Raw genomic sequence first — 17,611 nt, 5'->3', positions numbered from 1 at the left:
GTTTCGTAAAGCTACATAAAAAACTCTAATTTGGGATTTGGGATTTTTTTTTGGAAGTTGTAACATGCGTTATAAATAATTAGTATAAGTAGACGTTTTAAAAGCTTGGATCAGTTCTAATAGCGGATTTTGTAACATACAAAATTTATTAAAAATGTTCGTTCGCATGAAGATGGAGTAAATTTATGCAGGTTTTTTAATGTTTTGTAACTGTTTAATTATGTAAAGGACGTTTCTGTACTTCCGTTATAATGTCAAATAATGTGGGTTCGATTTTCAAAATGTAAAGAAAGGATGAGAATATTGATCCAGATCTTGCAAGACAACGAAAAATCACAAGTTGTTTCATTTACAGTTGTTTAGAAAGAATTCATCTCGACGTCAGGTTTGCAACACAGTTTTCACACATTAGAAACTTATCTCTAACATCTGGTAATAGAGTAAATACCCTCTACAGTCGCTGCTTTTCCAAATTTGATCATGTTTGTAATTTCTCCCCAGAAACAAAATTGAGGAGGTTCTGAGGTAAATAAGACAACATTCTAGAGCTTCTATAAATCTGAAGAATTGAGCTGTGCTAATAATTAATCAAATATACGGTTATGATCTCAACGGCTAAATCACCACAATACTTGCGTCTTCATTTCAATAAAACAACTGTCTGAATATACAAAACCAAACTTCTATGGAATCACCATGTACTTGAAACCTGAAGCTTTTGGAAGTGTAAGTATTTCAGTTGAATCAATATAAAGAAGTGTTCGTGTGCCCAAGGACTATATAGCATAAGACAGTTACAGGATTCCGAGTTATCCAGGCAGCAAAAGATTGTTTACGTAAATTGGTGTCTTCAACACCATTAGAACATTAGAAATTGGCAAAGTGTACTATTTTCAAACGAAACCAATATTTCAGATTTGTTCACAAATATAAAAGAGGAGGTGTCATGTTCTGGGAAACATTATGATCGGTAAAAAAATCCTTTAATTTTCATCAAACCAACTTTAGTAGCTCGCATGTATGTTAATTTATTTCTATATTCTGTAGTTAGGATCCGAAAATGTGAAATGGAAGAAAATTTAATTTAGATTTAATTCGCTTGAAATAATAAAAACTATCAGATGACTCCATATAAGTTTGGTTGTGTGTCGGTCTACAGTTATAGAATAGCGGAAATGAACACAGAAAGAAACCGCGCAAGAAATGAAGACATAAGAGAACGATGTGGGGTACATGAGGTAATAATGGTCAAGACAGATGAGGTCAATGGTACATAACTTACAGGGAAGTAAACACTTCGATTTGTATAATGGTATAATGTTTTTAAAAAAGTCATCCAAATGGATTAAAATGTATCAAAACGTTTTCGATCTAACCAGACCATCATCAGTGACATTATGTGTAATAATTGAAACTAGCCCACTAGTTGAAATTAAGACTTAAATATTGCATGGATTTTGATTCTTCTTCTTCAGTGCCTTCTTCGGTCCGGATGTTGGCGATGATCAAGGCTATCGTTGTTTTGTTGACTGCTCTGCGAAACAGCTCCGCGGAGGTTATCCCAAACCATTGTCGGAGGTTTTTCAACCACGAGATACGACGGCGTCCCGGTCCTCTCCTGCCAAATACTTTGCCCTGCATGACGAGTTGAAGAACTCGATATTTTTCTTCGTTCCGCATCACGTGGCCAAGGTACTCAAGCTTACGTTGTTTTACTAAATTAAGCACTTCTCTTTCTTTTGTCATGCGCTGTAGGACCTCAATGTTGGTGACATGGTCCACATAAGATATTTTTAGTATCCTCCTGTAGATCCACATCTCGAAGGCTTCAATCCGCTTTTCAGTGGCTTGCGTCAGTGTCCAGGCTTCAACTCCATACAGTAGCACTGGAAGAACGTAGCACCTCACTATCCGCATCTTGGTTCCCAAACTGAGATCACTGCAGCACAGCAAGGATCTCAGCTTGATAAATGTAGGCCGTGCCATTTCAATTCTGGATCTAATCTCTTGAGCGTGGTCCCATTGTGAGTCGAGGGTAGTTCCGAGGTAAGTGAATCTGTCGACTCTCTGGATCTCTTCACTATCTGCCATTAGTGCCCCGGGATCTAAATTTACACGGCTGACAACCATGAATTTAGTTTTCCTAATATTAAGGTTCAGTCCGTATGTTACGCTCACAGTTCTCACACGGTCTAGTAAGGCCTGTAGATCATTTAGGCTGGTTGCTAGTAATACAATGTTATCGGCGTAGCGGATATTAATGATGTACTCACCGTTCACTCGGATTCCCATCTCTAGGTTTGTGAGGGCTTCAGTAAAAATTTCCTCAGAGTATATATTGAAAAGAGTCGGTGAGAGCACACAGCCCTGCCTTACTCCTCGCATGATCTTCACTTGGTCGGTCAACTGGTCTTCGACCTTGACTTGAGCACGCTGGTTCCAGTATAAATTCATGATGCTCCGAATGTCCTTCTCATCTAATCCTACTCTTTGTAGGGCGGTGACCATCTTCTGGTGCTGGCAACGGTCAAATGTCTTGGCGTAGTCAATAAAACAAGCATATACATCACAACTAACATCGCGGCATCTCTGAAGTAGAATTAAGTATTTACTATGGGAAATAAGCCACAATTTTACTAAAAATGAATTTATTAACGTTTCGAAGCCCAAATCGGGTTTCGTTGTCAAAATACAAAATACTATTAAAATAAACAAAAATGTTTATTAATTTATTAATTCATTTTTTAGTAAAATTGTGGCTTATTTCCCATAGAAAATATTTAATTATAAAAATGCCACAAGGAAATAGCTTCAGAACAACATTCTGAAGTAGAACTTGTAAGGTGAATGGAATCGCGGAATCCAAATTGCATTTCACCGACATTTTCCTCGCATTTCTTGTAAATTCGGGCATGTATGATTTTAAGAAAAATCTTAAGTATATATATATGATCGGTTTAGAACGTCTTGCGGCGTTGTCCGATTCCCAAATTCCATTCCTTCCTATTTTGCCACAGGTCATCCCTGAGGTCTCGCGCGCTCATCGCTTTCCGGATGCCGGTGGTCCAATTAACTTTCGGTCTCCCTCGCTTCCGATGTTCAGGAGGTTGCCATTCCAGACATTGTTTTGGAAGTCTCTCGTCATTCATTCTGTTTACGTGTCCATACCAGATCAGTTCTTTCATTATTGTTCCTTCTATTCCCATTCGATTTTTAATGTCTTCATTTCTGATATGTTCTCTTCTGGATATACGTAATGACCTTCTGATTGCATCCATTTCCACTACTTCAATTTTGTTTTTGTTTTTTTTCTGTAAGCCTCCAAGTTTCAGCATCATATAATAAACTACTCTTAATCATAGTTTCGTAGATATTAAATTTTCTCTTATTCGATATTTGAGTACTCCAAAGAATATTATTGAGACATCGGATTGCTCTTTTTGCTTGTATAATTCTGGAAGTAATTTCTTTGTCATCAGTTCCAGTTTTATCAAATGTTACTCCTAGATATTTATAATCTTGGCAGGCTTTAATTTTTTGATTATTTTCCATAGTAAGATGAATATCGTTCTCTTCTGAACCAACACATAAGTACTTTGTTTTATCTATATTGACGTCCAATCCCCATCTTGAATATTCCTCGACCAACTTACGCATCATGTATTCTATGTCTTCCCTGTCGTTTGCTATTACGACCTGGTCGTCCGCGAACTGGAGCGTGTAGAGGCATGTATTGTTTAGCTCGATGCCCATTCCATTTACTTTCCTCTTCCAACCTTTAAGTGCTGCTGCAACGTAGATTTTAAACAGGGTCGGAGATATGCAACATCCTTGTCTAAGTGCATGACTCATAAGGCTGATAGTCCGGAAATCTTCGCACGTTTTCGCAGATCGTTTTTTTGGTATTGTTACAAACGTTGACAATAGCCATTCCTCTGGGATATTACCTGAATTGTATATGGCGTTGAACAGTTCAGTTAACTCCTTCGTGCTTACTTCACTCATCACCTTAATAAGTTCGACGGGTATTTCGTCCGGACCTGTGGCTCTACCATTCTTAGACTGTTTTAAAGCCGCTTTCACCTCGCTTTCTAGTATTGACGGCCCTGTCATGCAATTTATTTCTGGAAGGTTGCCTCGGTAGTCCCAGAAGAGTTCTTCGATGTACATTTTCCAGGTCACCAGCTTCTCCTTAACTGTCGTCGCCAGGTTCCCGTCTTTGTTTATGAGGGGTGTGTGTTTCTCCTCTTGTATTGACCAGTGGCTTCTCGAATCTTTCAGTGAATATTTATATGATTGTGTTTCACTTGGAGCTCCTCGATTAATTTACATTTTTCTTGCATCCATGTCTCCTTGGCTCTTCGTATTTCTTTTTTAATTGTTTGATTGATTTCTTGGTATTTCTTCGCGTCCCTGTTGTTCATTAATCTCCTTTGATCCATCATCTGCAGAATGTTATCAGTTATCCATTCTTTATTTTTTACTCTTGTTTTCTTTCCCAGATGTTCTTTTCCCGCATTCAGCACGACGTCTTTGATATTACTCCATTTTTGTTCTACACTCTGTTCTTGTCGTTTAGCGGTTTCTAGCTAGCGGATTTTGATTAAAATTTAAATTTGTAGTTAAAGACCAACATGGCTTCCCTGCTCGAACGAACAAAAGTGGTGCTTATCAGTTTGATTGACACAGACCGAATGAAGATTATATAGATTGAATAGAATCTGTGTCAGCCAAACTGATAAGTACCAATTTTGTTCTTTCGAGAAGGAAGCAATGTTGCCCCTTAAGTAAAAATCTGTTAACACTGATCTGGTGTTGCTTTACAAAATTTAAATTTTAATCAAAAACCATGTACTATTGAGGATTTAATTTCAACTAGTTGGCTACTTTCAATTACTACACAGAATGTAACTGATGATGATCTGATTATATCGAAAACGGTCTGATACATTTTAATCCATTTGGATGACTTTTTTAAAGTTTTAATAAGTATTATACCATACCAATTGTAAGTTTTTACTTCTCTGTAAGTTTTATGAATCTGACAATAGGAGACTATAACATCGAAAGCGTAAAATTTTTTACATATCTAGGTTCACTAGTTATCGCAGATAAAAATGTTAGCGAAGAAGTTAAGAGAAGAATACATAGTGCTAATAAAACATATAATGGACTAACTAACACCTAAGATCTAACAACATCACGAGAAAAACCAAATGCAAAATATACAAAACCCTGATAAAACCGGTCCTTATATATGGATCAGAGACATGGACACTGTCGAAAAGCGATGACAACTTATTAGGTACGTTTGAACGAAAAATCCTTAGTCACATATTTAAGGGGGTGAAAAAAAATGACGTATGGCGCAGAAAATATAATTTTGAACTATACGCAGCAAACAACGAACCCGACGTCATAACGTCCATAAAGATCGGACGTCTGCGCTGGATGGGCCATGTTGAACGGATGTTGGAGACCAAAACATATAATGAGGCAAACACCAGTAGGGAGAAGGTCAAAGGGAAGACCCAAACTTACATACATGGAACAAGTGGAACAATATCTGAAAACACGTGAGATTACCCACTTGAAGAACAAAGCAAGGAACAAAACAGAGTGGCGGAAAATCCTAGAACAAACCAGGAGCCAAAAAGGGTTGTCGAGCTACTGATGATGATGATGATGATGTAAGTTTTTTAACTGTGGTATACAGCCAACCACTGGGACTTTCCCTTTAAGTTGTCAATGGTATATACTATAATTACGTGAGAAAATCAAAAAAACAGACAATCGAGACCTGCGCCGAAGCAACGAAAGCTGAAGAAGAAAGCAAAAAATATAGCTATGAATATTAAATTATCATCGAAAGATCCCAAATATGAAGAAGAAAAATGCTCATAGTTATTGTTCGTCCACTATAACTTTTCCCATGCGTCACGATTCATTTTCAAACAAATTAAGTCAAAACATAAAGTGAAACGAACGTCGATGTGTATATACGTCTTGTATACTGTATACTATATACTACATACATCGGCGTCTATTTAACTTTATGTTTTGACTTAATTTGTTTGAAAATGAATAGTGACGCATGGGAAAAGTTATAGCGGACGAACAATACTTGGGTAGATCGTGTAGCTAAAACGGTGTTTAAGAATTTTATGTTAAGGAGGATCCAGTTAGCCAATCCAATACGATCGAATGAAGATACGAAATCCTTATTATAACAGAGAGGATACTTCTAAAAACCAGCGCCTACACTTAACTATGCACAGAACAGCATCGTAGACAACAAATATAAATGAAAAATTAATACAATAAAAAAAACACAGACCATAATCCAGTATAAGAGTCCAAAGTGGAGCAGAACTGTAGAGGACACAAACTCATTCAGAGCCAGAGCAGAGACTCACATGAGCTCTACTAAAATCGATTTATAGCTATACAGTGATGAGCGCGCTAATAACGGCAAAATAGCTCAAAAGATGGAAAACATAATACATTGCGGAACAAAAAGAGTAGAAACTAGTGGAGGTGGAAATTATCGTCATAAACGTCTAAAATAACATTAAATTACATAGTTTCCCACCTTTAGACGTATCAGAGGAGTATGACAACTGTCACTGTGACAGTAGAATTTTATAAAATACTCCTGTCACAGATGTCTAAAGGTGGGAAACTATGTAATGTAATACTATTTTAGACGTTTATAACGATAATTTCCACCTCCACTAGTTTTATCTCTTTTTATTTTGCAATGTATTCTGCTTTCCATCTTTTGAGCTATTTGCCGGTTATTAGCGTGCTCATCACTGTATATTAGCAAAACCGCGACATGCTGGGTTAATGAGTGACTTATCTTGAGCAAAATGCTTTAATATTTGAGCAATTAAAAATGACGAAACGACAAGAAACGTACATAATAGGAAAAAAAACTCGACATCTTAGAAGCTTATTTTGAAAAGTTTCTTAAAAAGCTTGCAACACAGAGGAAGTAGTTGAGACATATCAATAAAAAAACCCCCATTATATCGTTGCCCCATTAACCTCAAAATGTAAATCGATATAAGATTTAGTCAAATGTATATCTACAATGTATGAAGCGTACTTTAATATATTCTTGATGCAAATGGACTCACTTTACTCTTGTGAAAACATTCATGTATAAATGGTACAGTATAACAGATTTAACACTCAAAGAACCTCAAGGTCACTTGCACCGCATAAACGAACGTCTGTCGTCTCTTCTCTTCGCGGTTGTAGATAAATCGGTTTTACCATAATTATTGATATGTAGTTGTGAAATATTTGTGTAAGAGATTTAAAAAAAACCCAAATATCTTTATCTACACACTCATGCATAACGATAGTTAGTAATAATTTTTGTAAAATTAAAAAATATAGAACTGGTCCAACTTTCATAAAATATTTCTTTTCCAATAGAACTCATTCAAATCTAAAAAATGTGATTTGTAAGAATAAAAGTTATGATGTTCCATTGGGAAAACAATATTTTTAGTTCTACTTACAATATCTAAGTTACAATTATCAGTGCTAATAAACGAAAAAGTAAAAGAAAAATATAAATTATAGAAAAATGGTGCCGATTGTGACTTGAAAAAATTGTGCCATTGCAATATGCGACTTGGTGCGAGTGAAAACCAAAAAGCAATCATTACATGTGATCGTGAGTAGCTAACATTTACAAATACAAATAAAAGACACAACTAGTTAAAATTTTAAAAAAATATACCGAGATACATCAAAAAATTTTCAAAAAACCTTTTTCCATACTCCTGCAAACGCTTTTGTAGACAGAAAACGTTAGAAAAAATTCGATGAAACACTTCAATACTACACAGCAACATTTACTATCATACTTATTAATTTGAAAACAAAAAATAATGTTGTATATGCGTTTGATGTGTTTCAACAGTAAAAATACTCCCCCTCAAAAATTGAGGTATAGAGGGCTGCAAAAAATCACAAAAAATTTAGAAATGTATCAAAAAATCCATTTGGCGAGCTGCAATGGTTAAAAAAATATGTTGTAAGTCACACATACCTCTCAGGATATGCCAAAAAAGTTAGTCGGAAACTAAAAGTCGTCAAAAAAAATATATAGGGCTTGTAGTTAAAAAAAAAAATAAAATAAAAAATAAATAAATAAAAAGTAGCAAAGAAGAAGAGCTAAGATTTGCTGATTTAACGTGTGTAAAGTTGTTACTTCTCCGTTTTTTGTAATTTGGAGCAGTCGTTTACACTTACACAAAGAAATATATATGCAAAAATATTCTCCTCCATCTTTCCGCCTTCTTAAAGATGCAGTGGCGTCACGTAATTGTTTGACTATTTCTACCCAATTATCTCTCTCCTGTGCACGTTGTTTTACTTCAGAGAATTAGTAATCAGTCACGTCCTTTATTTGATCCGACTACGTTGTCTTCAAATATCATTCGCTCCATGCCTTCTATTCTTCTAATTATATGTGCAAAATATTACACTATATTTTGGTTGATAGTTGTGGTAAGTCTAGTTTTTATGTTAAGTTCTGCTAGTATTTAATTATTTGTACGATGTGGGTTCCATGGTATGCACAACATTCTACGCTAGACCCACATTTCAAATGCCATTCGAATATGTTTTTTTGATGGTCCAAGTCTCTGAAGCGTAGGTGGCGAAAATATTAATGCTCGAACAAGGTGTAATTTTGTGTTTTTTGTAATGTGAGAGGTGTTAGACAAGGATACGTGTTGTCACCTGACTTGTTCAACATTTATGGAGAACATGTCATGAGGATGGCTTTAGAAGGTTGGGGGGTGGAGTCACACTAGTTGGTAGGAAAATCTCCAATTTAAGATTTGTTGATGACACTACACTTACGGCAGCAAATGAGCAAGAAATGTTTGATCTCCTGCGAAGAGTGAGTACGAAAGCAATAAAGTTGGTTTAAAAATCAATAAAGCTAAGACAAAAATAATGGTGGTCGACAGATTCCACAGTATTAAACTGACTAACATGTTACAGGAATTCCAAATAGTAAACAGTTTGGTCTATCTCGGGGCTAGTATAACTAACGATGGTAACTGCGAAGCAGAAGTTCGGAGGCGTATTGGTGTGGCAAACAATGCGATGAGTCGCAGTAACTAAAGTTTGGAAAACAGATCTATCTCTCAAAAAATCAAGATGAGACTGGTGAATGCCCTCTTTGCGCAAGCAAGCGCCAAAAAATTGATGCCTTTGAGATGTGGTACCGGAGAAGATTGCTGCGCATACCTTAGACAGCTCATAGGGCAAACGTTTTCATTCTAAACCAACTCAAGATTTAAAAAAGGCTGTCCACAATATGTCTGCAACGAATTCTCCAATTCTTCGGTCACGTGGTTCGCATAGGTGGCGATCGTTTGGAGAGATTAATTGTTTCTGGAAACGTTCCGGGGAAAAGATCAAGAGGACGATCACCAACTAGATGTTCTGACCAAATTAAGAATTCAGCTAGAAACTCATTCAGCGAAGCTTTTAGAGCAGCTGAAGATAGAGACCAATGGAAGAAAACTGTTAGGAATATTGGAAGAAATCACGATCCTCAGCAATGGGAAAACGCCAAGAGTGTGTGTGTGTGTGTGAGAGAGACAGAGAGAGTGTGTGTTCTTCCATATTTTTGGAGTACCACTGTTAGTAATAACGGAGCCTAAGTAATTAAATTGTTTGACCACTTCGTAACCTGCCAAGTTTCTTATTTCTGTTTGGTTGTTTCTGATTCTATTGATGATCATTACTTTGGTATTCTGTATATTTATTTCCAAACCATAATTTGTACTCACCATGCCTAGCTTATTCATAATTTCTTCCGGTTCTTCTGGTGAAGCCGATAATACAGTGTGTCCACGGATGGGTGCCAAAGAGGAAAAACTTTTTTATTTTCAATTTTAGCGAAAAATGCCATTCTTGATAAAAAGTTTTGCTTGTTCTAAAACCCCATAAAACGAAATAAAATTCGAGTTTTTTAAATCCTGCTAAATTTTGTAGCAAATTTTATGTAAATCCCTATAAATTTTTTGCACTAAGTTTGAAATTGTATCAATAATAACTTGGGAGATCAACCCTTTCGCTTCTTTGGATTATGAAGCTAGACTTTGTCGTTCTTCTTGAAACATAAAATTATTTAATAATTAAATAATTATTAATCCAATAATTTTAATAATGAAATTTATCACAAGATAAATTCTTTAGTGAACGCTTAACATTGTCGAAAAAATGACAATTCACAAATTATTTATCGGAGTTGACAGTTACTAAGCTACATTGTGGCTTGGCAACACTAGCTACAGTGGGAAAAATGAAAGAATACCCATGAACGAACATATAAAACACGCTGTATTTTCCTGTCAACGTGTCACAAAGAAAATTGTCCAGTGCAAGTACATGTAACAATAATTATTACATGTACTCGCGCTGGCCAATTTTTTGTCTGACACGGTGACAGGAAAATACAGCGTGTTTTATATGTTCGTTCATGGGTATTCTTTCATTTTTCCTACTGTAATTGTTGCGATTTCGAACTTAGTGCAAAAATTTATAGGGATTTACATAAAATTGGCTACAAAATTAAGCAGGATTTGAAAAACTTAAATTTTATTTCGTTTTATGGGGTTTTAGAACAAGCAAAACTTTTTATCAAGAATGACATTTTTCGCTAAAATTGAAAATAAAAAAGTTTTTCCTCTTGGGCACCCCATCCGTGGACACACTGTATAACACTGCCATCAGCATAACGTAGGTTTGTGATTTTTCTTCCTCCTATAGTTGCCCCACCTTGCCATTCCTCAAAAACTTAACGCATAATGTGTTCATCATATATATTGAATAGAATGGGGGATATTTTACAATTCAAAAATATATCTTTTTATATATTTTCCAATATGTGAAATTATTTTCTTTTCTACATCGTCGATCTATTTTTATTGAAAACCTATTTTTCAGGATTTTACCGAATTTAAATTATTTTTAATGTTTTGTTTTCTTGTTCTAACTTTTCTGCTTAACACAGCCTGCCACATATCTTTTAAAAAAATGTATGAGGCCCAGCGAAAGCTTTATGGAAAGACTAGAGGACACGTCAGCCATTCTGATAGATATTTTTCCTCTGGGGCCATGTAGGTAGTATATGATTAACGATTACTTTTGTATATTCTTCGGTCATGCAGATTTAGATGACGGTATATGCTCCCAGAAAATTAATTATAAATTACAAGAAATGCAAAAAAAAACATTATTTTTTCACCATATTTACGGGGAAATTCTTAAATCTTTTCATCTTGCGCCTTGAATTTTACAATCTAGGACTCTTCTCCTCAATCTTTCGGTCTCCATTCTAACTATACTCCATCTAATTTACTTACCGTTGCACGTCATCCGCGTCATAGCCCGAGACGTCACATGATACCAACACGAAATATTTAAGCGGTAGGTGTGTTCTGTTTTAGAATCACTTTGCCGAGTACACTGGCGCTACAGCCACTAGACATATTTTATTATATACGCGTAGAAATAATATTTGAAGATTTCTATTATTGTTAACCTAAAGAAATCAACAATAATATGTTCCATTTAATTTGTATAAATGGATTATAAAGCGTTTTTATGAAGCACATTTGTTCGAAATACACTGTAACTACAATCGAACGAAGGTGATATTTTGGCATAAATTGGTAACATTTATTTGACAGTTGCGGTGATGACACTTCATATTTGTTTATATTCTTTACTATAAGTATTTGTTTCATTATATTTACTGTTTTTATTATGTACTTTAACGTAAGATTATAACTTAATTCTTGTTTTCTATTTCTAAAGTTTTTATTTATTTACATTGAATATTAATTTCTTTTGCTGTATAATCCACTTCCGCAAAAATTATGTGATGTATTTCATTTAAAATGAATTCAAGAATTTTTTGTAATTGGGCAACAATGTCAACTTAGATCTCTAACGTAAATAATGATGTGCAACGGTAAATAAATTAGCGGACTGTACATTCTACCTGGATCTCCACATTCAGGTTTCGTTAGTAGGTTCAAATGTCTTTCTTAGGACTTTTCTTTCAAATACTTCCTTTTTACTATTCCCATAAAATGTATAACTGAAAAAGTTGCAAAATAATCACTTTGTTTCATCTCTTTCTGTCTTTACATAATATACATTTATTTATTCTTGAACATCTTGTTTACAGAACATATGTCAACTTCTTTCAGGTAAATTCTCGTCAGGTACAGATACATTGTTATTTGTTTTTGCTACTCATTTAAGTACTTCGTCATGCTCAAGAAGAGTTCCTATTTAAAAATTCAGCCCACTGCGAAATTCACTCGAAACAAACACCAAAAATTTACTCTAAGATTTTACTTCTTCATATTTTTTAGTTACTGTACTACAGTGCTAATCACATAAAACCAGAAACTCTCAAATTTAAAGAAAAAAAATCTTTACACACTTTAAAATTACATAATCTACTTCTTTGCTATTTCCAAATGTATAAAAACTCTATCAATATTTTAAAATAAAAAAAATATAATATAGGAATAATAGTTGAGGACTGGGAAGTAGAAACATCAAGGTGATATATTCTCAGGATACTGAAATTAGGACGGATTTTGATTTTTTTTTGTTAATTTCCATATTATAAAAATTAATCTGGAAATAAAGTCCAATTTAATCTTTCAAGTTGGTAAAAAATTTGAAATTAATTTACTGATAACAATTCAAACTAGTGGGCAGCTAAAGGTACAACAAACATTTTAACCAAATATTGTGATTTTTTCTCTCATTACTTTTGCAATATATCGAGGGATAACTTATAACGAACTATACCAACTTTCAAAATTTACAAAAAATATACATGCCTGGAGTTAATAAATCAAAAAGAAAACATTAGTAAAATTCCGACTTTACTATTAAAAAGTGCAATTACTGTGAAAAAATCAATCAAATAGTTAATAAAAATTATCTAATATTCTACAGAATTTCTTCCTTCTCTTATCCTTGTAGCCCTTATAGGTTTAATTATATAAAAATAAAATACTTTTTTGTATCATTTCAGGCACGTATATTTTATATATAATAATAAAGTTTTTCCGTGTTTCCCAAAAATTGTGATAATTTTAGCATAAAAATAAGTATTACGCAAAGGAAAAAAAAAAGAATAATTATGAAATTCCCCTTGACTGAAAATGAAAATCTGCTTGAATAAACTTCAAATGCTTTAAAATTATTAGACCTACTAACACTTAATGAGGAGATTCGATCAATAGACAGGGTGTGATATCAATTGGGTAAACCTTCGACCAGGTCATACACTCCAGAATTTTAAGTTAGAATTAAAATGTTTGATTAACCGAATGTTCACTGTCTAAACAATAAGTCCCCTGGAGGAGATGAAATAGTGGCAGATGCCTTGAAAGTGACTGGAAAAAGATTATGACAGATTCTTGCCAAACTATTCACTAGATGTTTGCAGGAAGCAATAATACCAACTAAGTGGCATAACGCAGAAATCATCATATTTCATAAAAAAATGATGTTACCGACCTCAGACACAACAGGCCCATAAGTCTACTTTCTCATATTTAGAAACTATTTACAAAAATAATTACGAAACGATTAGAAAATAAATTGGAATTTTGTCAGCCCATAGAACAGGCGAGTTTTAGAAAAGGCTACAGAACAAACGATCACCTATAGGTAATAAAAAATCTTATAGAAAAATTTACTGAATAAACTGCGCGTCATAGAAAACGGACACCCTAAGAAATGGGTCATTTTTGATGTCGCGTATCTCCTAAACCTGTTGTCCGATTTAAATGATTTTTTGAATATGTTATAGCCCTATTCTTTGTCAATATCCCTCTAATAATATTTTTGCTAAACAGGTAAATTTTCATTGTATACAGGGTGTACGAATCAAACTGTGTTTTTTTCTCAAAGTTCGCAACACCCTGTGGAATATTCTAGCATTTATAAAATACTGAAATTAATACCCAACTATAGCCTCAGGTTTTCTTAACATTCTGTTTTTTGATTCATTCGCTTATGTTGGATAATACAAAAGTTATGTACTTTAACAACTAGCCATGTTCTTCATCAGTACAGGGTGTTATAAGTCTAAGGGGTTTTAGGGACTAAATAAGTTCGACAAACTTTAAGGGCTAATTCTGCATTAAAAATAATGACAGTTTGCTTTATAATCATATATCCGCAAAAGCTTCGTTTTCGAGATACGGGATGTTAAATTTTTTCTTACAAACTGATGATTTATTTATTGCTTTAAAACCGGTTGAGATATGCAAATGAAATTTGGTAGGTTTTAAGACATGGTTATTGCGCATTTTTTGACATTCAACTAAGAATTTTATATTCACTATTGGAGCGCATACGGGTAATATGACCGATCATATTATTCGTATGCATGCCAATGGTGAATAAAAAATTCTTAATTGCATGTCAAAAAATGTTCAAAAATTACTTCTTAAAACCCACCAAATTTCATTTGCATATCTCAACCGGTTTTATAGCAATAAATAAATCGTCAGTTTGTAAGAAAAAATTAAACATTCTGTATGTCGGAAACGAGCCATTTGCGGACATATGTTTATAAAGCAACCGGTCATTATGTTTTTATGCAGAATTACCCCTTAAAGTTTGTCGTACTTCTTTAGAAACACCCTGTACTGATAAAGAGCATGCCTAGTTGTTAAAGAACATAACTTTTGTATTATCCAACATAAGCAAATGAATCAAAAAACAGAATGTTAAGAAAACCTGAGGCTATAGTTGGGTTTTAATTTCAGTATTTTATAAATGCTAGAATATTCCACAGGGTGTTGCGAACTTTGAGAAAAAAACACAATTTGATTCGTACACCCGGTATACAATGAAAATTTACCTGTTTTACAAAAATATTATTACAGGGATATTGACAAAGAATAGGGCTATAACATATTCAAAAAATCACTTAAATCGGATAACAGGTTAAGGAGATACGCGACATCAAAAATGACCCATTTTTTAGGGTGCCCGTTTTCTATGACGCGCAGTTTATAATAAACCAATAGCTTTAATATTCGTGGACAATTAAAAGGCCTTTGACACCATAATTCAACAACAAATGTTAAACGCGTCGACAGAATGCCGAATTGACTATCAGTATATAAATATAATTAAACACATATACCAAAACGAAACAGCTAGTGTTAGAGTGGGTGATAGTCAAACTCAGAAATTCCCGATACAACGTGGAGTACGTCAGGGGGACACCATATATCACCGAAACTGTTCACTACGCTCTTGGAATATACATGTAAAAAAGCAAAATTGACTGACAAGGGCCTAAACATAAACGGAGAAAAGCTTAGCAACCTGAGGTTTGCAGATGATACTGTCCCAATAACTGCTATGACAGATGAGGCCAAAGAACTTTTAAATCAGCTCTACCTTTCCTCGCTAAAAGGCAGATTGAACATAAATATATCTAAACTGTATCAGATGATGACAGCTCTTGTAGTCAGCGAAGAGATATGCGTAAGAACAAGATCCATAAACCAGGTAATGGCTTATACATACTTAGGTCATAAGATTCGCCAGATAATAAACCGAGGTTCTCCGTCGTATAAGACTGACTTGGGCAGCCTTCGGCAAGCTGAACCATATTTTCAAATCGTCTGAGATGACAATATGTCTTAGAAAAACCTTTAATCAGCGTGTTTTGCCAGTTTTGGGAAGGGCGAGGTCAAGGAAGGCCCTATGTAGGGCGTTTCACTACGAGACGCGATCCCAAACCGCCAGCTACGGCAAAGATTAGGAATGACTGACGAGGCAGAGAGAATAGCAACACTGAAAGGGAACTGAGCAAGTCACGTGGATCGAATGACAGTTAACAGATGGACAAAGCGGATACTGGAATGGAGACCAAGAGATGATGCCTACCGAAGCAGAGGTCGCCCACCAACATGTTGTACTGATGATGTAAAACGTTGTCCTAGGAATTAGATGCAAGAGGTACAAGATCGAAACAGATAGAAAATTATAAGGGAGATCTATGTCCAGCAGTGGACAAGCGAAGATTGAATGACGATGACATCTCTAAACAATAATATAATTATTTATATACAACATATATAATAAGTTGATAGAGACAATTGAAGTTTATCCGGTATTATCTAGAGTACGCTAAAATCATCACTTTAATAAAAAAACCACACGAGTGCATTGTACTCCACCACCCTCTTAAAGTAATAAACCTACACCCCCCGAATGCCGATACCATTAATGACATAAACGTACCATCTTCGTGGGTTCGCACCGTAATGGGATACGAGCTGGGACCATCTCCGACGGACGTACCAGCCAGGACCCAGATCCTGTAGGTGGTCCAGCGTTTTAATTCATCTAGTGTAAACGATGTGGCATTCAATTTGACAATGTTTGCCTCGCTATCGGACCTGTCAGATTCCACGAACTGCAGCTTGTAGTAAATGATATTGCCATTGGTACGGTTCGCAGGTGGGGGGTCCCACGTGACATTGATCGACGTGGGACTTACCGCTTCTCCGATTACGTTGGTCGGTGGTGCTCCGGGTACTAGGACGGCGGGCAGGTGTTAAATTCAAGCGAGTTAGAGATGTTACAAAGGAACAGTGCAAAATCACGAGTATCTGAACACTACATGTATTTCTTCCACTTGTACAATGAATTAAAATTACAGAATGATACTTCTTGAATATATGTATTCACTTCAAAGATTGTGTTTATTTCTAAATCCTTCGGAAAAGGAGCAAAATTCTCAGATTTTGATGATTTTTGAAAAATTAATATTAAACTTTGAATCCTGTAAGAGATTTCCCTTTTGTGTTTTTATTTTATAGTCAATAAAGGTTATAATTATTTAACAACTTTCATAATTTACAATAGTTGTTCAGAACGAACGCTTTCGGACTTATCAGTCCATCGTCAGTGAACTTTGAACTACTTGCGCTAATAACCGCAAAAACCAAACAATTGTTGAGTTCAGTTGTTGATTAGATACTTAAAAGTATTAAATTAAAGACGAGATATAACCTAAAAAGTACGTCCGTCGGCGTAATTACCAAACGATAGTGCATACAACTGTAAACTGTCTATATTATATGACCGACATAATAATATGAAAGTACATAGTTTCTGTAGTGCTAAATGTACACATCAAAATACCGAAATATGCCATAATAAAAATTTTTAACATCCTAAACATCTTTAGAACATAGCGTCCATAGTCGTCCATTTTCACATTGTAGTTGTAGCAATAACTTGATACATTGTAATACACTGTAATACACATACAGTCATGAGTTGAAAAAAATTGAACCATCATCCTGAGTTCCATTTAGGGATAAAAGTTTTATGAAACATAATGTAACTTGCAATTGAATTTCCCATTCTTATGCAACTATAATTGACTCGTTTCGGTTTTTTCTTGATTTGCACTATTCTTGAAATAACAAATTTTTTTCATTTGACTCTTTCGCCCTGTATAAATTAGTAAATTTTCATACAGGGTACCCAAAAAGTAGCGGGA

General features: G+C 34.7%; 1 protein-coding gene across 1 annotated transcript in view; it reads right to left on the bottom strand.

Annotated features, from left to right (window-relative positions):
* Positions 1–17,611, bottom strand: part of LOC114324331 (tyrosine-protein phosphatase Lar) — a 574,734-nt gene that overhangs the window by 128,877 nt on the left and 428,246 nt on the right. Inside the window, exon 9 of the mRNA XM_028272137.2 lies at positions 16,342–16,638. Within this exon, the coding sequence (XP_028127938.1) occupies positions 16,342–16,638 (297 nt within the window). The remainder of the gene's footprint in view (positions 1–16,341; positions 16,639–17,611) is intronic.

The sequence above is a fragment of the Diabrotica virgifera genome, chromosome 5 (genome assembly GCF_917563875.1).
Source record: "Diabrotica virgifera virgifera chromosome 5, PGI_DIABVI_V3a".
In the NCBI taxonomy this organism is placed as follows: domain Eukaryota; kingdom Metazoa; phylum Arthropoda; class Insecta; order Coleoptera; family Chrysomelidae; genus Diabrotica; species Diabrotica virgifera.
The sequence above is the reverse complement of the archived record's forward strand: the minus strand, read 5'-3'. Positions and strand labels throughout refer to the sequence as shown.